A 21991-nucleotide genomic window follows, 5' to 3' on the forward strand; every position below is an offset into this window, starting at 1 on the left:
CTTTTTTAAACTAGCCGACTTTGGTATCTCACTGTTGGGCAAAGTGTATTTACCATTAGAAAATAAACAAAATACAATCAAGTATATAAAACTGTGTCTCAAAAACTACACAAGCAAAATATTTATTTATTTTCTACAGTTACAAAAAACGGACTGAACGCTACACAGCATTCTTCTTTTCTTGTATTAATGCATATAATAAGTACTTCAGTGCATTTTATGTTTCCAAATTGTAAAACTACAGCATGTTTCAGTTTCCTTTTTTTTAACTACTCAATGTTAATTTAACTTACACAAGTGGTGTTTGCCTATAATTAGTTGAGCAATAAGCTTAAAATGCTAATGCATGTATACCCAACCATGTATCATTGTAACCGCTGTTGGCTGACCTTAATACATAAAAATAATAGTTATTTGTTATACAAGGGGGCAAAGTTGTATTTTAACGCCGAGTGTGGAATTGAAAAATGAGCAAGTGAAAGGATTCTATAGTTGAACCACGAGCGAAGCGAGTGGTTCGAGAATAGAATCCTGAACTTGCGAGTTTTTTAACACACGAGAAGTAAAATACATTTGCACCCGAGTGTAACACAAAACTTTTCCCCTCACTATAGCCAGGAAACTACAACGCAAAAAAATGCGTTTATCACTGCTTCCAGTAGTTCCACAGGTGGTAAATCATCTTAATTACTAGATTCACCTACTTTTGTCAATTTTAAACCAGTTAATTTGATTTTATTCAAGGTCAAATTACTTTACCCACTAGTGGATAAAATGCGTTTTTACCCGCTGATATTAAAGGATAAAACACGTGTTTCCGAGCTAGTGAGGGGAAAAAAAAATTCTCTCAGTGCCAGCCAACTTTTAGGGCAAAAAATGACATCTCACCAGCAATAACCGTCTGCGCCCACGGCCTCATGATCTCATCAAAGGTGCCGACATCGAAGAAGCCAGCCCGCGCTCCGTCGCCTGTGAGCATCAACCGCGGGTCGTGGGCCGTGCGCGGCGGCTTCCATTCCACGGGCCGCTCGATCGGGTCCGAGATTCGCATGATGGGCACCATGGATAGTTTGTCCTGAAAGGAATTAACATATAAGAGAGAGAAGGTAACGTGAGAACTCTTCCGCTGGTTATATGGGCTTCAAAAAATTAGACCGAGCAAAATGGAAAAAAAAAATTCATGGATGTAGGGAACAAATCAAATAATTTATTTGTTTTTTTTTTTAAGTAGTAACACTACTATAAACTGAAATAGATACCATACACTAAAGAAAGAAGAGTGGGCTTGATCGCTTTTTCTTTAATGTATGGTATCTATTTCAGTTTAAAACTTCTTGGGTTATCGTGCCAGCCAAGTAAGTAAGTAAGTCTTAAATACTTTAGCGGTTTGAATCCTGCTTTATAAACCTTTTAGATATTAAAATAAAACCATAAGTTTAATATTTATTCTCAGAACCTCGTACAGTCGAGTTCATAAATATGTGTACACTTTTTCACCTAATCGAAATCGGGTGAAAAAGTGAAATTTTTACATTGATGCATCGAATACTACTCTCCCTAAACTGTATAATAAGTTAGTTCTAGCTACCGCCTGGTGTGGTAACTTACCTTAGGGACATAAGACAGCCACCTGACAGCTGTAGCCACAGCATCTAAGTCCGTAGGCACCACAGCATAAGTAACTCCGTTGTTATGCATAATCTGATTACCTCCTAGCTTGTTGTTGCTGTACTTGAATAAGATGCATCAAACACTACTCGAAGCAAACTATCTACTCTAGCTACCGCCTGGTGTGGTAACTTACGTTAGAGACATAAGACAGCCACCTAACAGCTGTAGCGACAGCATCTAAGTCCGTACAGGCCACGGCATGAGTAACTCCGTTAGTAACTATACTTAAGATGCATCGAATACTACTCGTAGCAAATTGTATACTCTAGCTACCGCCTGGTGTGGTAACTAACCTTAGGGACATAAGACAGCCACCTGACAGCTGTAGCGACAGCATCCAAGTCCGTAGGGGCCACGGCGTGAGTAACTCCGTTGTTATGCATAATCTGATTACCTCCTAGCTGGTAGTTATACTTGAGTAAGATGCATCAAACACTACTCGAAGCAAACTATCTACTCTAGCTACCGCCTGGTGTGGTAACTCACCTTAGGGACATAAGACAGCCACCTCACAGCTGTAGCGACAGCATCCAAGTCCGTAGGCACCACGGCGTGAGTATCTCCGTTGTTATGCATGACCTGAATGCCACCTGGTTGTTGCTATACTTGAGTAAGATGCATCGAATACTACTCTTAGCAAACTGTATACTTTAAGCTACCGCCTGGTGTGGTAACTTACCTTGGGGACATAAGACAGCCACCTGACAGCTGTAGCGACAGCATCTAAGTCCGTACAGGCCACGGCATGAGTAACTCCGTTAGTAACTATACTTAAGTTGCATCGAATACTACTCGTAGCAAATTGTATACTCTAGCTACCGCCTGGTGTGGTAACTAACCTTAGGGACATAAGACAGCCACCTGACAGCTGTAGCGACAGCATCCAAGTCCGTAGGGGCCACGGCGTGAGTGACTCCGTTATTGTGCATAATCTGGATGCCTCCGAGCTGGTTGTTACTGGCATAGACCGCGCGGCCGAGGACCTTGTTCAGGGCGGCGTAGCCGGTTAGGATGATGTAGGAGTTCTCTACTTGGATCACGCGGTGGCCGAGTCTGTCGGAAGAAATAATAAGTTGAACACCACTTATATCAAATGTAAGCTATAGGCTACTAGACTCGTATCGAATTTAGCACATCAAGTTATTGTTTTCTGTAGTATTTGACTTAAGAAATCAATATTTATAGCTTGCGGGGATTAAAAGTGCGTGATGGCTGCGTATTTTTAATTAAAGATGTGTGTATGTTTTTTTTAATTATGAACTCCGAAAACGGTGTCGGCCATTGGAGTGACGTCACATAATTCAAATCAACTATGGAAATTAGAGGGACTAATCTAATCTCCATAGAAGCAACCTCTATTATATTAAAATTCACAGTCGTTCATCGGCTGTGACAGTGGCAAATATTTTTTCTAAATCGACTTACGTCATGTCATAGATATTCCATACATTAATATGGCTGACGTTGTTTTTGCCCGATCACGTAAAAGTTAACTTTAAATTATTTTTTTGCGAGTTTTTAAGTCGTAATAAAAAATGGTACAATTTTTTTTCATAAAATAGACTTTAAAAAAGGGTCAAATAGCCTAAGATAATCGATCTCCTTTGATTTGCATCAAAGTTTCACATAAGTATCATTTACCTGACAACATAAGATCCAATACCGATAGCGCGGCAAGTGACGACAGATATCGTGACCACATCTTCGTAAGCCTGGGCCGTTTCTCCCGCGATGAGACCCGCGTCGCGAAGACATTCAACACCAAGGCCGTCTTCTTTGCCTGTTGACAACAGTTTATTTTTTTAAACAAGTGATAGTGTAAAAAAATAGTGCCCCTGATAATTTGCAATCTGGCAGGAAATTGTGACGGCCATCGATTTGCCTGACCGCGTTGCCATACCAACGAGCAGTACAACACCGCCAATCATTGAAGATTTTGCCTTATGATTTTTTTTCTCTGTGTTTTCCTCTCAAATGTGATGAAAAATATTGTGTGTAACTCAGAAGGTAAGGATTTTGTAAACTCGTGTCTATAACTCTCTCCAGTCTGCGGCTGTCGCGAGTTAAAACACTCGTTGACAAAATCTTCTTACCTCCCTTGTTGCACAGTATACTATTAAGCTTCTTTTCATGAGCCTAACGACGTGGCGACTTTAACGGAAATAAAAGTCGCTAAAATATATCGCTGATTGATCACCTTATACACAAACTTTACCCTTCTGAAAGGATTACCATTAACTTGCATAATTTTTTTTGTCATATTTTACCTTCGCAAAACAACGCTTGGCAGAATCCTCTTTTCGCAGAATGATTTTTTGCATAAATTTCTTGCAATACTGTCATGTTGTAGAACTATTTAAAGCAGAGTAATACAATGGCATAATGGTAAATTGTATAATAGTCGTATAATCGATTAATTGTTTTGTCGAAAATTGTGTCGCATTCTATTGACTTGGCATTCTGTCATTTCGCACAATTGTCTTAGGCAGAATAATACATTGGCATAATGTTAATGCGCAGAATAATGTCACTTATGTTTTATTTATTTTTTATATTAATAAGGGTTTTCTGGTTTACTCACTGTCAACCTAACACGCTGCTCCTCGCTTCGTTCGTCGTCGCACCTAAACCCACTCTGTGACATATGAGATTTCTGTGTCGTGTGAGTATTTTGTCTGGATAGGGATTCTAACCTAATCTACATTTCTGGCAACATGTCAAAATAAATAGAGAATTGTGCGACATAAAATGCTGCAAAATTAAAGTCGACGATATTAGCAGTATGCTATTACTAATTCGGTGAAATGTAATGTACACTATTTATACAATTCTGCTATATTAAAATCGACAATATTAGTATTCTGCTATTCAGAATTCTGCCAAATGAATGATATGCGATATGACAGTTATGCTATTTGTACAATTATGCAAAAGTATCATTCGGTTAAAAAAGTTTCTGCGAAAGCTGCTATGCCAAATGTATTTCGGACAATCGATATTCTGCAAGATAAAGGGAACCCCTTCTAAAAACAATACAAACCAATAATATCTGTGATCTTGTATCTGGACTCCCCCTCATCATCAATGAGCTCGGTTTTGACGGAGCCGAGCGGCCCGAGGCGGCTGTAGGCCTCCGGGGTCAGGTACAGGTACTTGAAGCCTCGCTCCGGGCGTTCGGCGTCGATCCACGCGACGTTGAACGCTTGTTTGACCTCTTCAGCGACGCCGATACGAGCGCCGGAGTTAACACTGATGTATAGCTGTGGAATAAACCATTACTTAGATAATACGTTTTTTTGCAAAAAAATTCATTTTTGGCACAAGCTTTTATCGCCGGCTGCACCTTTCTTTCAACAGTCATCTACTGCTCTTCGAGACGTTTCTAAAAACTCGTTACTCGATGGGATACGACGTTTCATGACAGAGTTCCTATGACCACCTCTCTGCTCCATCATCAGATCGGCTCCACGATACCATAAATGCAAAATTTCAGCTCAATCGAAACCGGCAAGTGGGTCAAATTTAGTTTCTACGTTTTGACACAAACTAACATACTAACAAGGCAAGTGCTGCCGGCTTTCAAATACAGGAAAAATGGTTATAACCTGACAAAATTAAAATTTTGAAAAAAAGGCCTGGGGCCCGTTTCTCGAAAGGTACAAGCCTTGTATTACAAGTGCGCGAACTGTCAAATCGTATGGGTTGTCATGGAAACACACTTGTAATTCAAGGCTTGTACCTTTCGAGAAACGGGCCCTTGGTCGAGACATAGTGGACCAATTTTCATGAAACATGGCTAAGAACACTCCCGACCATAGAGAAACAAAAAAGGGAAGAGTTGCAACTCCATACATCAGTAAATGAGAGTTATTTGTATAGGCAATTTAAGTGACATCACGCGACAATCGTAACTTACGCTCTTTCTGCTCGAAGTAGTAATAAAAAGTATTTTCCCATTAAAATTGCAGTTTTTTGGAAAAATGAAAAAGGTCTTTCGAACCAAACAATAAAAAGTAGAACTCAAAAATATGAAATGTTGTCAAATTATACATACCCTCGGGATCTTGAGTTCCCTAGCGTATTGCGATGCCCTGTAGTACACCCAATCTTCCTGAGGCCCGAAGGAACCCATGTAGTAGGTCAGATCGTTCGCTATGACGACGATGTCGCGACCCTTGGGGCACTCGGGAGTGTACAGTGTTAAGCGCCAGGCTACCATGCCGACCTGGGGAAAAAAAAGGTTTTTAATTACGTAGTATAAAACGCAAACGCATGCTAATGTCTAGGTACGAGCAAAGAGGATAGAGTGTAGTGTACTTGACTGTAGTTATAACTTAAGAGCCCTTTTATCTGAAAAATAGTGAAATCCCAACTGAGCGCTTAATCATACCGTGTGTGGTATCAAATTAAAGAGCTTCGAGTAGTTTACAAATATATAACATATTATAGGACTTATTTTTCTTGGCCTAACAAAATATGAGAAAATGTCCAGAAGTGGCAATAATTGTGACGGGGGAGGCTTCGAAAAATTGCCAAAAATATATACAGATATACAGACTTTATTGGTAAATATAAAATATACATATTACACGTCATAGCCTTAAAACGTAACGGTGAACAGAGTAGATGTAGTACGTGACCTGGGAGTAATCCTAGATTCCAAAATGACTATGAGAGATCATGTGGACTCCATTGTAAACAGATCATATCGAAGCTTGGGATTTGTTATGAGAACCTGTAAACCTTTTCACAGCCTGTCATGTCTAAAAGTTGTATATTACGCATATGTGAGATCCATCCTTGAATATGCATCACCAATTTGGTCAGTTTGCTATGCTGTTCATAAAGAACGCAAAAAACGAAAGAACGAAAGAATCCAAAAAAGATTTATAGCTCATTTAAATTATAAATTTAAGAAGACATCTGTTGGGTATAAAGGTAACTGCCGGGAATATGACCTTATTTCTCTTGAGGATAGGCGCAAAATGTCTGATATGAGCCTGCTTTTTGATATCATTAGAAATCGTTTAGACTGTCCTGAACTGTTATCTAGCCTTTCATTTCGAGTCCCAAGGCGGCGAACCCGACACACAACTCTCTTTCATGTTCCCTTTCACACTACTAACTATGGTTCTAACTCCGTTCTATCTAGGATCCCTCACTTGTATAACACCGAATTTTCCTCTTCTGATCCTTTTATAGGGTCTAAACATAGATATAAAAAAGATATTTATGCAATTTTGCTCAGTGAAAACGAAAATTTTAATGAAACTGAAACTTAAATGAATAATAAAATCAAAAAATAAAATAAAATCATCGTAACTTTTACTGGGTACTAGGGGAATGCTATGCTGTTTATCGGCCATGGTCTGGTGGGTACTATTGTAAATTCTTGACGTAAGTTTTGTTGGTGTCTGACTTATGAGTATTTATGGGTATTTATACTAGTATTCTAATGAATTAAGTAGGTGGATAGCTATTGAAGCCTTAAGTTACGAAATTAAAAGAATACTTAATCAACAACCTGTATGTAGGTACTTTAGCCGTTGGAGCATTTGTGTGTATTGCACATTTTGATTGTTTATATAACATTTAGTTAATTTAATTCTTACAAAATGTAATTTAATGGATGACTGTTATTGGCCTTCTTATACGTAAGCAGTAGTATGTCTTAGTTATATTTACGGCTGTTGTTATCCTGAATACCAATAAAATAAAAATAAAAACTAGTTAAAACAATTACACTGAATTCGTCCATTTTAAATGAATTAAAACAAATTTAGGACATTATACATTAGGTTCACAGAACTAAATTATAAGAGACATTTATAATCACTAAGGCATAAGAGCAATTTAAGTAAACAGTGCAGATAATTTTTTTATGAAAATAACTCCGATGTGATGTAGATTTTCAAAGAATTCTTAATTTTAGGTAATTTCTGAAAAAAATTGAATTCGTCTTAGCCTTGTTTACTCTTTTTAAAAACCTTATAATAAAAATGTAGTCTGAGAAGTTTGTAGTACAGGATATACGAATTATAAATTTACTAGTTTCAGTATTCCAAATTTTACAAATAAGATCGACTAATCCAGCACTGTACGCGGGTTTTCCTAAACATGCATCAGATAAAAATTCGTAATTAATTTAGTGAGTAAGTTTTCTAAAATCCAGTCGTATAAGTATCAAGATAATAAGATGCTCTAATTGAAACTTGAATTAAATATATCTATTAGATAACGGAAAGTATAGTATTTCACCGACTAAAACTATACATTTTACATTATTTTGACGTTTTTCGCGAAAGCAGCCTTAACCACAAAAATAAAATTTTGAGAAACCCCCGACTGCGACATAGTAGACCGATTTTCATGAAACATGGCTAAGAACACTCCCGACTAACTCAGCTTTCAGACAAAAAAAAAACTAAATCTAAATCGGTTCATCCGTTCGGGAGTTACGACGCCACAGACTAACAGACAGACAGACACGTCAAATTTATAACACCCCGTCGTTTTTGCGATTTCAACAACAAAATATCACTTACGGTATTCTGTCCAGGCAGCCTCGTCACCTCCACCACTCTCCGTTCGCCTTCCGGCTCAACCACTAATTCCACAGCCGCCATGACATTATCCGGTGCAGGGCCTGTATAACACAAAAATTTGACATTTAGACAGTCACCGTAGCCTAGGGACGCCTACAACTCTCAAATATGTTACATAGTCGATATTAACGCTCCTCGTTTAGCTCTGGCAATGTTACTCACATACAAGAACACAACGTTAGATATTGATATATTTAGGTATATTATAAATATTGTAATACAATAGGCTACTTGAAGGAAGCGCTGGTGGCCTAGCGGTAAGAGCGTGCGACATACGATCCGGAGGTCGCGGGTTCGAACCCCGGCTCGTACCAATGAGTTTTTCGAAACTTATGTGCGAAATGTCATTTTGATATTTGCCAGTCGCTTTTCGGTGAAGGAAAACATCGTGAGGAAACCGGACTAATTCCAACAAGGCCTAGTTACCCTTCGGGTTGGAAGGTCAGATGACAGTCTCTTTCGTACAAACTAGTGCCTACGCCAAATCTTGCGATTAGTTGTCAAAGCGGACCCCAGGCTCCCATGAGCCGTGGCAAATGCCGGGATAATGCAAGGAGGATGATGAATAGGCTACTTGACCCTTTTTTAAAGTCTGTCTTATATGATTAAGTACTGTCCAATTAACCGAAATAAAATATTACCATATTTTATTATGACTCAATAACAGCAAAAAACATTTTTAAAGTATACTTGTACGTAATCAGACGAAAACAACATATCAATCTATAGATTATTTGTGTATTAGGTAATTATACTCGAAAACAAAATTTTCTGACTTTTTGAGTATGAAGGCATAAAGTTGAATATGTCAGTGATTGTTTTGACATGCAGTAAGGTTCGAATTCGATGACGTCACTACATCGCCGACAGCGTTTTCGGTGGCCAAAATAAATAAAAAAATACACACATTTTTAACCGAAAATACGTAGTCATCATACCTACAATTTTAATACCCAAAATTTATAAATATTGTTTTTTTTATGTGAAATACTACAGAAGTCAATCAGGTATTGTGCCAAATTCGATATGAGTCTAGAAGCCTATTATAAATTTCAGAAACTACCATCGATTCTAAATCTACACCGAGGTCGCGAGAACCGAGAAATAGGCAAAAACCTCTGCGGGGCATACTCGTTTTACTAGCACAGGTAGCATGGTCGCGCGAGACGATAAAATATAGGATAGGGACGGCCAGACGTTTTATCATTTATCGCGAGACCATACTTGCCTGCTAGGAATTAAGCTGTATTTTTATCCTGGTCACGGCACCAATTGAAACAAGCTGACGTCTCATCTTGTGCGATTATAATCAAGTTCCATACTGTGCATAAATACCTCATCGTTTTCGATGACAGTGGATCTAAATAAACGTTATGGACGTTCTCTAACGTGTACCCTTTCGCTGGCCGGTCCGAATGGCTGGTGACAAGCTATCAGTCATACATTGTTGTTAAGTGGTGCCCTAATGAAAATGAAATATTTATTTTTCAAGTAGGCATATTACAATGCGCATATGAAAGTCAAATAAAGCTACGCCGGCTCTAACCCTACGCCTCAGCCTCGAGATTTCAGTCCCCCCTCAGTTGGAGGGGGGTATCCACTATGGGACCGACAAGAAACTCGGCGGGCCACTTCTTTTCAAAACATTACATCTTATAATTAACATGTATAAATACTAATGACGTCACATACAAATCTAGGGGTGTCTACAATGGTACAAGCACACTGTGACTACGCACGTACCTTCAACACTGCCGTCCTCGATGCATTCTCGCCATCTCCTCTCGACGACTTGTCTGAACATGTCGGGTAGATCGTACACGTACGTAGTGCCTTGTGACGTAGCCTGCAAAACAATCATGTAAAATTGTGGTGTTTGAATAAACTACACTGAGTGACAAAATGGACGACCATAGCTATGAGTGTGTTTTGTAAAACGTCCCAATTTGTCGATTGCTATACAACCGCTTTGTCAGTCTGTTCATATAAAGATACAAGTAAATCTCACCTTAATGGTAACCGACGGGTCAGTATCAAATTTACCTTATCGCTAAACGACAATATAGCTGAAACGTCTGGATTATATTATGTCGTTGTGACCACATAGACATGAATGCTAAATGCCTATTAAGCAAAACGTCTGGAACTCATAATGTTACAATTTAAAATGAGCTAGCAGCAAAACCTCTTTATCTTCGAATATCTTAAATATGACAAACAAATTCTAATTCACACGTATACTAATTATTTTACTTCAGACATTTCATGACGTTATGCTACTAACTCGTTCTGTGTTCATGTCAATCAACTTGTATAACTTTCGGCTTATTGGGTATTCTAATTATAAGGGCTATTTATATTTCCAGACGTTTAACTACTTGTCCATTCTAATTCTTAGTCATTCAGCTAAATTGACGCTTTGCTGAGTGTGTATTATACTTTTATGTCGTCGCGGTTGAATTGACTCTATGCTGACCGTATATTTAACTTTTATGTCATCTAACTGAAATGATCGTTTAGCGATAAGGTACATTCGATAGTGACCCTAACCGACAAAGTGGGACGTTTTACTAAACACACTCACATATGTATCTAATCAAAATTATGAAAATTCAAACGAAGGGGCGATATCAGTGCTCAATAAACTTCGAATTTAGTAATAAATTTAAATAGATATCATACACGAAAGAAAAAACGACAGGGCCCACTGGTGGCCGAGCCGGGAATCGAACCCGGGTCTTCAGCTTACGTGGCTAACGTCCTCACCACTAGACCACCCGCCCGCTAAGCTGAAGACCCGGGTTCGATTCCCGGCTCGGTCATCAGTGGGCCCTGTCGTTTTTTCTTTCGTGTATGATATCTATTTATTAAATTTATAATTTATATATACATAGTAGTGTGACTACTTGAAAAAAGAACAAATCGAAAAATATTCAATAAAATAATTTGATTTGTTCCCTAGCTGAATTTAGTAATATTTTTTTTAGCAAATAAGTTTTTTTGCAAAATTTTCATTTTGGAACAAGCTTTTATCGCCGACTGTACCTTTCTTTCAACAGTCATCTGCTGTTTTCCGAGGCGTTTCTAAAAACCCAGTACTCGATGGGGATACGACGTTTCATAATAGAGTTCCTATGACCTTTCTGTTCCATCATCAGATCAGCTCCATGATACCATAATATTGCACAGTCACGTGATACACATACGTGTGCAAAATTTCAGATCAATCGGATCAAATTTAGCTTCTACGTTTTGGCCCAAACTAACATACTAATAAGGCAAGTTAAATAAAAGCTTGTAATAACCTAACCACAAAATTAAAATTTTGAAAAAACCCCCGACCGCGACACAGTGGTCCAATTTTCATGAAACGTGGCTAAGAACACTCCCGACTAACGCTGCTATCCGACAAAAAAAACTAAATCTAAATCGGTTCATCCGTTCGGGAGCTACGATGCTACAGACAGACAGACACGTCAAACTTATAACACCCCGTCGTTTTTGCGTCGGGGGTTAAAAAAGGAGAATTTGTATGGAGAAACGGTCGTCGTTTCATCTCAATTGATCAAATATTGTAGAAACAAACACAAGTGACTTACCAGGAACCTCTTTTGCTGCAGATAGTCCTTAGTGACGTAGGGAGTGGAGATCGGCAGGCCGTGCATGGGTCCTTGGCGCGCTCCGAACGATTGGAACATGATCTGAAACACCACGATAGGTTATTATTTGTTTTTTTTTATCGATGTTTAACATAAACTGAAATAGATACCATACACTAAAGAAAAAGCGATCAAGCCCACTGGTGGCGAAGCCGGGATATACTACTTAATAACCTAACCACAAAATTAAAATTTTGAAAAAACCCCCGACCGTAACATAGTGGACCGATTTTCATGAAACATGGCTAAGAACACTCCCGACTAACTCAGCTTTCAGACAAAAAAAACTCAATCTAAATCGGTTCATCCGTTCGGGAGTTACGATGCCACAGACAGACACACACACAGACAGACAGACAGACAGACAGACAGACAGACAGACAGACACGTCAAACCCGTCGTTTTTGCGTCGGGGGTTAAAAAAACAAATCAAAAAATATTTCATATTTTTAAATTAAAGGAAAACCATCCATCCATCCATTCCATTTTTCCTTTAATTTAAAAATATGTAATATCGCTCGCAGACGTTTCTGCATGATAAAAAAAAATATTTGATAAAAAATAAGCGCGTTACAAAACACGGAGAAACTAAAAAGCCAAAAATAATAAACCTTTCAATTCAGATTTCTTATCGTATTGCAATAAGCTAAACATCCAAATTATAAACAAATCAATTATTTTTGTAGTCGGTACCAGACCTGTTCGTCGCCTTGCTATTGCCTGTTTGCCCCACCCAACCATACACAGGCTGGTACCGACTCCAAAAATAATTGATTTGTTTATAATTTGGATGTTTAGCTTATTGCAATACGATAAGAAATCTGAATTGAAAGGTTTATTATTTTTGGCTTTTTAGTTTCTCCGTGTTTTGTAACGCGCTTATTTTTGAAGGCGGTTTTATTTTTTGTTAAAAAGTTTATTTATTTGTTGATTTTTAGTGGTTCCTAGTGATATTATATGTATTAGTCCGAATACATGTACAGTAGTGAAAGAATTATCCTTTAACTCCTAACCATTGAGGAGTTGACCTTCCATCATCAGCTCAGCCACATAAAATTATTACCATCAGACGTAAATACTGCTGTACCTTTGAAAAATAGACTAAAAACATTACATGTGCCTATAACATTTGAAGAGTTCCCTCGATTTCTCCAGGATCCCATCATCAGACCTTGACTTGGTGCCAATGGGACCATCTCGGGGTTATACCGGTTCGATCAAAAAAAAAATTTTGAAAATCGGTCCACGATTCTCGGAGATATCGAGTAACATACATACAAAAAACAAATAAAAAAAAAAAATTATACCCGTTCGATCAAAAAAAAAATTTTGAAAATCGGTCCACGATTCTCGGAGATATCGAGTAACATACATACAAAAAAGAAATAAAAAAAAAAAATAAAAAAATTCAGTCGAATTGAGAACCTCCTCCTTTTTTGAAGTCGGTTAAAAAAAAAAAACATTCAGTCGAATTGAGAACCTCCTCCTTTTTTGAAGTCGGTTAAAAATAATTTGATTTGTTTCCTACACCGATGTTAAACATTGTAGAAGCGCTGGTAGCCTAGCGGTAAGTACGTGCGACTTTCGTTCCGGATGTCGCGGGTTCGAGCCCCGGCGTACCAATGAGTTTTTCAGAATTTATGTGCGAAATCTCATTTGATATTTGCCAGTCGCTTTTCGGTGAAGGAAACCATCGTGAGGAAACCGGACTAATTCCAATAAGGTCTAGTTTAACTCTTCGGGTTGGAAGGTCAGATGTCAGACGCTTTCGTAAGAACTAGTGCCTACGCCAAATCTTGGGATTAGATGTCAAAGCGGACCTCAGACTCCCATGAGCCGTGGCAAATGCCGGGATAACGCAAGGAGGATGATGATTAAGGTATTGCTTTTCGCTAAAAACTCTAAATTGTATTGATATGGGTGTACATTGTACGTGTTGCCTGAAATAAACACTTTATACACCGTGTTGTTTTTGTTTTCCGTTAAATTCGACACGCAGTTAAATAGGTTCAGTATCAGGAACAACCCTGTATATAGCTTTATGTTAAATTCTAAAAAAAATAGTGTGAGAGGACCTTAATCATAATATTAAAGTCATTGTCAAGTGTTTGACGGCACATGTCAAAACAAATAACATTAGGAATTGGTAAAGGTTGTCACACACGTGTTCAGTAATTATCTTTATTTTTTTAATAACTATATGATATATAAAAATTTTACCTTCCAATAAAATTTGTATTATTTTGCCTGGTATATCCGAGGTCTTTATAGAGAGTACGTCGCAGACGTCGCATCGGACCGATAGATGGCGCCATCGTTCGTTGTAAGTCGCTCCGGCGTCTCACCGCCGCGATGTTGGTAGTCCCGTTTTTCCCACCTGCAACACAAGGCCCCCGCGCCCCGACTCGCCACCAGCCACCCTCATTGTTGAGGAGAAGTGCCGACGGTATATTAAGCCTACCAGGAAGGCATCACTCAGACCTCGGATATACCAGGCAAAATAATACAAATTTTATTGGAAGGTAAAATTTTTATATTATTTGTGCCGTTTGTATATCCGAGGTCTTTATAGAGACCTGTTTATTATCTCCTGGTGGCGAGTCAGCTGGCGCGCAACCCTTTGGTAGCCCTATTGGCATAGCATAGAAGAATAAGTGAATCAGTTGAACCGATTTGACAGATGTATCAGTCGAAATAGCCTTCGATCCGCGAATATCTCGGTGCCAGAAACGCATAAAGAGATTTTCGTGATGACGTTTAGCTTTAGTCAGCGAATAGTTAGAGAAATGACATTATTATACATCGCAGATCAAAACCAAAAAAATGTAGGCGAGGCTGACTTGAACAAGATACAAAAACCTTAGATACACTATTATTATTAACAGACACGTTATTTTATCAGGTTATAAACCCAATTTCAGACACAAAGTGTGGAAATTAACTGTAAAAGTAGTGTAACTATCTGTACTGTAGCAGGGTAACGTAATTGATACTGCTTTTGTCAACCCTTCGTAAAAATTATCTAAATCAATATTAGCTTTGATATGACTATTTAAAGTCCAACGTCTTACGTCCATATCAAACACAGAAAAAGGTCATCACTCACGCGCCCAAGGGCTATTTGTTACAATACTGGTATTTTCGATCAGACTATTTCGCGTCAAGCGAGCGCGGTTGCAAGCGAGACTCCTGAACTCTGAACTCTTTTTAGTGAGGGCATTTGAGGATACCGATCGCTCGGTAAAACTAGCCTAGAAGATGAAAAGTACGAGCGCTGTCGATTGCTACTACACTGAACGGAGGTATCAGTCGATTTCTTTAAGTCAGTCATTGACTCTTAGGGTAATCCATTACCTAATCCAAAACCCGATGCGACGGATTTCTACTTCGTGCAATGAAGGTCGACAGAGTAGACTGAGAGGTGGAGACGTCCGTGTCGCATCGCTGGTGGTTGCTGAACACGTCGTGGTAGCAGGTCAAGGGGTGAATTTAACACCGCCACACATGCGCGCTTTAAGAGCGTAGGCGGAGCGCAATAATGGCGGTGCACCGCACTAACGCTGGCGTTGCGCCCAGTGGGCGCTAGCGGGAACGAACGAGCGCTGATAGCGAGCGCAACGCGCGCGGGACGCGAGCGGAATGCACGCGCATTCAGCGCGCTGATAGCGTAGCGTTAGCGAAGCGGAATGCGCTTTATGTGTGGCGGAGGCTTAATACGTACCGTTGTACGGCGTAATGCAGGGCTCTCGCAGACGAAGAGGTACGATGACGGGCGAAGCAGAAGAAGGCGAGGTCACCGAAGGTCACTTACTTGGCTCCCAGGGGGTGCATACTGACCTCGTACGACAGTCTGTTGGAGTCAGCAGTTACTGTCGTAGTTACTCGTAACAGAAGAGATGTAGTCCTGCCATCGTACAGCATAACATAACATACAACTGAACTGTGCATAGCATATAGTGCTATGCGAACCTTAATCCGACTGCATGTCACTTCAGTCGCCAGCGCCACCGCCTGTTGAAGATTATTCTCCATCGGAAGAGCTTTAGTTCGTACAATGTTCCGATTATTGAAGGTCTTATCGGGCTGCAGATGCAAGCAAAACAGGGGCGATTGGCCTACAGCTATCGGCAGCTGTACGAGGTAATGCTGGAAACTACAGCGGTGCAACCTTCCTCTGTAGACCACGAAAGTTGTGAAATTTATGAAATCAGGTTCTACGATCGAATCAAGCACTATATCAATTGAGTATAGTCGAGCCAGATGATAACTACTGAAGTACTCCTGAGTTCCTGGCCCCTTTCGCTTTGAGCTGGAATCTGAAGTTCACTAAGGCGAAGCAGGTTTATTTTTCCCAATTTGTTTATTAGAGGCTCGGCGAATAAGTTAATCTCTCGAATGGACAGGGGGCGCCACAAGCCTCCGGGAAATCATCGTGTACTTGGAACCCCCGCGGTCGGTTTTGGTGTCCGCCCGGTAAACAGACGCACGCTCAGGATGCAGGACGCTGGCTCGAATTCAGATCTGGACATTCTGAAAGGGGGTTTTTTTTTTTTTTTTTTTTTTTTCCGCAAACCTTTACGAAGTCTTTGACCTACACAATGAGCGATGTACAGGAATCACAGGGTCTTCTCGCGAGGCGCCTCTCCGATTAGATAGCTCGCGAACATCGTCAGGACACCCTCGCAGCAGTGCGGCTCCTCGTCCGGTTATTGAAGTCTTACCTCGTTCAACTATGGGTGTCCAAACCACGTTAGGACGTAGCATCTTTAGAATTTATCTGTTCTCACTTCGGCGACGGAGGAGTCCTTGGTCAAAATAGAGTGTAAATACAGTCGTACTTCACGGGAACTGGAAAGAGAAGAGTGGATACCATAGTGTACGGGATGTCAGCTGATAGCGGCGCCCGGCGTCACATTGGAGGGTAGTATCAGCCTGGTCAGCAACAGAGTCTGCAACGATACCGTAGCAGACGGAGCCTGGATAGTCGTGGTCGTGGCACCATTGTAGGGGAAGACAGTGTTCGCGGTGAGCGTGACATCTTAGGCGCGACGGGCGTTATCAGCGTGGCGGCTAGCAGCACCAAGGGCCCACATCAGCAATCTTACCAGCTTGTCACTGCAGCAGACGCTGTTATGTTCGGCGGTGAGATTGAGACGGCCGTCGTCAGCTCGAAAGGCGTCTCGATGCCCTGTCGCGTCACGCAGTATCGTGCTCGGTGGCCTTCTCGAGGTGGCCGCCGTCAGCGCGGGAGGCACCGGCGCAAGCGTGGCAGTCAGCTACATCGGTGAACAGCATCAACAGAGTTCGCGGCGTCGTCACGGCAAACGCGGCAGGAAAATTAGCGACGCCTTCGCGGTAGCCGCAGTATTGCGCTCGGTGGCGCGATGAAGGTCGCCGCGTCTACAATCTTACCTCGTGCGATCGAGGCGACATCAAGGCGCCAGCATGAGCGTGTCGGCCGACGACACCGGTGGAAAACTTCAAGTAGCTTGCGGCGTTGTCACGGCAGACGCAGCAGAAGGATTGCGACGCCTGTGCAGCGGTTAACAGTATTACGCTCCGCATCACCACTGAGGCGCCAGCATAAGCGTGGCGGCCAGCAATACTGGTGGACAGCTTCGGCAGGGTCGCGTCTCGCGTCGTTGTCACGGCATATGAACGCTCTACATCACCATCGAGGCGCCAGCATAAGCGTGGCGGCCAGCGATACTGGTGGACAGCTTCAGCAGGATCGCGGCGTTGTCACGGCAGATGAGCTCGCTGCATCACCATCGAGGCGCCAGCATAAGCGTGGCGGCCAGCGATACTGGTGGACAGCTACAGCAGGTCAGCAGGATCGCGGCGTTGTCACGGCAGACGAACGCTCTGCATCACCATCGAGGCGCCAGCATAAGCGTGGCGGCCAGCGATATTGGTGGACAGCTTCAGCAGGCTCGCGGCGTTGTCAAGGCAGACGCACGCTCTGCATCACCATCGAGGCGCCAGCATAAGCGTGGCGGCCAGCGATACTGGTGGACAGCTTCAGCAGGATCGCGGTGTTGTCACGGCAGACGAACGCTCTGCATCGTCACCATCGAGGCGCCAGCATAAGCGTGGCGGCCAGCGATACTGGTGGACAGCTTCAGCAGGATCGCGGCGTTGTCACGGCAGACGAACGCTCTGCATCGTCACCATCGAGGCGCCAGCATAAGCGTGGCGGCCAGCGATACTGGTGGACAGCTTCAGCAGGATCGCGGCGTGGTCACGGCAGACGAACGCTCTGCATCACCATCGAGGCGCCAGCATAAGCGTGGCGGCCAGCGATACTGGTGGACAGCTTCAGCAGGATCGCGGCGTTGTCACGGCAGACGAACGCTCTGCATCACCATCGAGGCGCCAGCATAAGCGTGGCGGCCAGCGATACTGGTGGACAGCTTCAGCAGGCTCGCGGCGTTGTGGCGGGGGCAGAAGGTGGCCGCGCTGGTAGCCTGCGTATTGACGACTGATCACTAACGGCACGGCGCTCGCGTCGGGGCAGCAGCAGACATACTTACAGCGTCGCACGCGACGCCTATGCGGCGGCCACAACGTTGTTCGGCGGCACCGCAGAGATGGCCATCGTTAACGAGGAGGCAACTTCTACGTAACCTCGGCGGCGCCGACGCGCGGACAACACTGCCGCGGTCAGCGGCGCTATCGCAGCGCTACAGTAAGTTTCGGCGTCGACACGTGGCTTGGGGCCTCCGCACCGAATCGGAATTCTTTCTAAAATAATATGAATCCGCTCACCCATTCGTCGGAGAAATTCAAACCTCCTTGGAGCGCGGTATTCCTCCACCGCGCCCGCCGCCGCCGCCGCCGCAGCCCGCAGGTCGCGCAGTCCGCGGTCGCGAAGCACGTGGTCCCCGGAGCACGTGGTCCCCGGCGGAGCAACTTACCTACGTTACCGCTTATATTCTCGCGCGAAACTTTTAATACGCGGATAACACTTCCTACTTTAGTCTCGGAAATGCGAATAGTTTAAAAAGAAAACTGATTAACGGTAACGATTTTTGCAGCATGGAACTTTCTTACAAAAAAGTGGGTAGAATCATAAAGCACCGCTCGTTCATTTCTATAGTGAGAACCCCGAAAGACGAATAATGATCGCTAGCGAGGCATAATATATCTCATTATTCAAGACGAACGAGCGCAAATTAAAAGGGAAGAAAGAATTGACGGATGAAATTGAAAAATTTCATAATTCCGAAACGTTATAAGCCACTTTTTAAATAAAAACACGAATAACTCTGGTTTGACCAGAAATAACAAGGAAATAGAAACTAAAAGATTAATTTCGAGACACCATGCTGTAAAAATGTTCGAACGGAATACGCGACAACCGGTCACTTCGGCGTTCGACGAAACAATGAGGGTGGCTGGTGGCGAGTCGGGGCGCGGGGGCCTTGTGTTGCAGGTGGGGAAAAACGGGACTACCAACATCGCGGCGGTGAGACGCCGGAGCGACTTACAACGAACGATGGCGCCATCTATCGGTCCGATGCGACGTCTGCGACGTACTCTCTATAAAGACCTCGGATATACAAACGGCACAAATAATAAGTTATTTCTAAATCCAATTTCTATTTAATAAGTCAGGTAGAAATATATAAAGTAACTGAGTTGACCGTGACGTCACCTAATTCGATTTCATATAAATTCCATATTAGCAAGTCGTTCAAAATCGTTTTGACAGTTCTTAAAAAGAAGCTGCTTTGACTAGGAGGCAAGTAGCCTATTGGCCGATGTTTTCTGCTTGTTAACATTAACTCACCTATTCTGAGTGTGAATCGGATCTCCGCCTGCAGAACCCTGAGCTTCCAAAGCCGGGGCCCGTATCGCATCACCATACCGAGGACAGATTCCTCAATCTAGAAAAAACAATACAAAGTTTTAAATCAAAGTATAATAAAATTGTTTTTTTTTTTTTACTCAAAAAATATAAATGTAAACTGGACTATGACGGACAGATGAATGATCCTATAAGGGTTTCTAGCATTAGCAGTTCTCGAGATATTTAGGAATGTGACAGACGAACAGAGTCACACCATAAGGGTTCCTGTTGTACCTTTCTGGTACGGAACCATATGAAGATTTTTTTTATACTACGACGGTGGCAAACAAGCATACGGTCCACCTGATGGAAAGCGGTCGCCGTAACCTATGGACGCCTGCAACTCAAAGAGTGTCACATGCGCGTTGCCACCCCATTAGAAACTTGTACACTCCCCTTTGCTGTGTTAAGTATAAGTACACAGCAAAAAGGAGTGTACAAGTTCAAAGGAGGGTTTGGGTTCCCGACGACTCAAAGGACAATAGACGGAACAAATTAGTTGCGTAAGTCCTCCCGTCGTCAGCACCCCGCACCCTCGTTGAGCTCTGGCAGCCTTCCTTACTCACGGGCAGGAACACAACACTATGAGTAGGGTCCAGTGCTATTTGGCTGCGGTCTTCTGTAAGGCGGAGGTCATTCCCCAGTTGGGCTCTGTCTCTGAATTATAACTAACATGTACACTGTAGGTAATTATACTGAAAAAATAAGCGCGTTACAAAACACGGAGAAACTAAAAAGCCAAAAATAATAAACCTTTCAATTCAGATTTCTTATGTATGTATGTATGTATAAGCTTTATTGTACATAAAGGAAACAAAAGAGACACAGTTACAGAGTCAGTAATATACAATGTAGGCGGACTTATCCCTTAATGGGATCTCTTCCAGTCAACCTTTGAGGAAATGAGTAGAAGCGAATTAACGATGAGTGACGAATTCAAAAATGTACAACCACTAAAAGAATTAAATGCAAATTTTGTATACACATGGTAACAAATATATACATATACAATTACATTAATACACCAATATATACATATATAATAATATAATAATAAATAAACAAATACTCATAAAATATATATTTATATAGTACTTAGACCAAAAAGTATATGGATATTAATTCGAACCACAAAGCAAGACGACAATTAAAAAAAAAATAGATAAAAATTAAAGAAAAAGAGAGAAAAGAAAAAAAAAAAAAACAATCCGATAAAATAAAAAAAAAATTAAGTGTCGGAAAGCCATAGTTTTTTAAGGTTATTCTTGAGTGCTGCTACAGATTGGGATTGCCTCACGGACACCGGTATCTCATTCCACAATTTAGCGGCATAGACAGAAAAGGATTTTCTGTATGTCCGCGTCTTATTGGGTGGAATTGCAAGAGCAAGATTGGCGCTAGATCGCAAACGGTGATTACTGCCAGCAGCCAAGTAACTAAATCTTTCGGAAAGGTAACGTGGCGAAGACGGATTAAATAAAACATTAAAAAGCAGTGACAGGACATGCACGTCTCGACGACGGCGAATCGGCAGCCAGCCAAGCTGAGATCGGAACTGGGATACGCGATCAAACTTACGCAAACCATAGATGTAACGGATACACAAGTTTTGCAACCGCTCGAGTTTGTCAAGCAACTCCTCACTAAGGTCCAGAAAAGCGATATCACCGTAATCTAACAAAGGAAGCAACAATGACGAAGAAAGTGTTATTTTTGTTTGAAGTGGAAGAAAATTTTGTAAACGCCTCAGCGAGTGGAGAGATGCAAACACTTTATTGCTAACATCAGCGACGTGGGCTGACCAGGACAAAGTTTGATCTATGGTGATACCCAAGTTTTTCACTGTAGCGGAAAATGGGATAATTGTTCCATCAAAAATTACGTTGGGTACCACCATTTCCGACAGTTTGGACACAAAGTGAGGGCCACCGATGACAATCGCCTGCGACTTCAACGCATTCACTTTCAACCCAAACTTGTGAGCCCAGAGACGTATTGACTCAAGGTCGCTGTTGATTTTATTGACAAGATGAGGAAACTCGTCCATGCTAGCCGACGCGTAAATTTGCAAATCATCCGCGTAGAGATGAAAACTACACTTTAAGGATTCAGTAATGCCATTAATAAAAATTGAGAATAGGAGAGGAGAGAGTATCCCTCCCTGGGGAACACCAGCAGACAGATCACACCAATCCGAAATCTTG

The 21991-nt window shown here is 41.8% G+C and overlaps 1 protein-coding gene across 1 annotated transcript in view; it reads right to left on the minus strand.

Annotated features, from left to right (window-relative positions):
• LOC125240213 (acetyl-CoA carboxylase) overlaps positions 1 to 21991 on the minus strand; it is a 143427-nt gene that overhangs the window by 19211 nt on the left and 102225 nt on the right. The window contains exons 34-42 of the mRNA XM_048148036.1: positions 19728 to 19824; positions 11876 to 11994; positions 10020 to 10122; positions 8217 to 8317; positions 5726 to 5896; positions 4712 to 4931; positions 3313 to 3451; positions 2511 to 2724; positions 889 to 1075 (exon numbers count right to left, since the gene is read on the minus strand). Coding sequence (XP_048003993.1) covers positions 889 to 1075; positions 2511 to 2724; positions 3313 to 3451; positions 4712 to 4931; positions 5726 to 5896; positions 8217 to 8317; positions 10020 to 10122; positions 11876 to 11994; positions 19728 to 19824 — 1351 coding nt within the window. The remainder of the gene's footprint in view (positions 1 to 888; positions 1076 to 2510; positions 2725 to 3312; positions 3452 to 4711; positions 4932 to 5725; positions 5897 to 8216; positions 8318 to 10019; positions 10123 to 11875; positions 11995 to 19727; positions 19825 to 21991) is intronic.

The sequence above is a fragment of the Leguminivora glycinivorella genome, chromosome 27, assembly GCF_023078275.1.
Source record: "Leguminivora glycinivorella isolate SPB_JAAS2020 chromosome 27, LegGlyc_1.1, whole genome shotgun sequence".
NCBI classification, from domain to species: domain Eukaryota; kingdom Metazoa; phylum Arthropoda; class Insecta; order Lepidoptera; family Tortricidae; genus Leguminivora; species Leguminivora glycinivorella.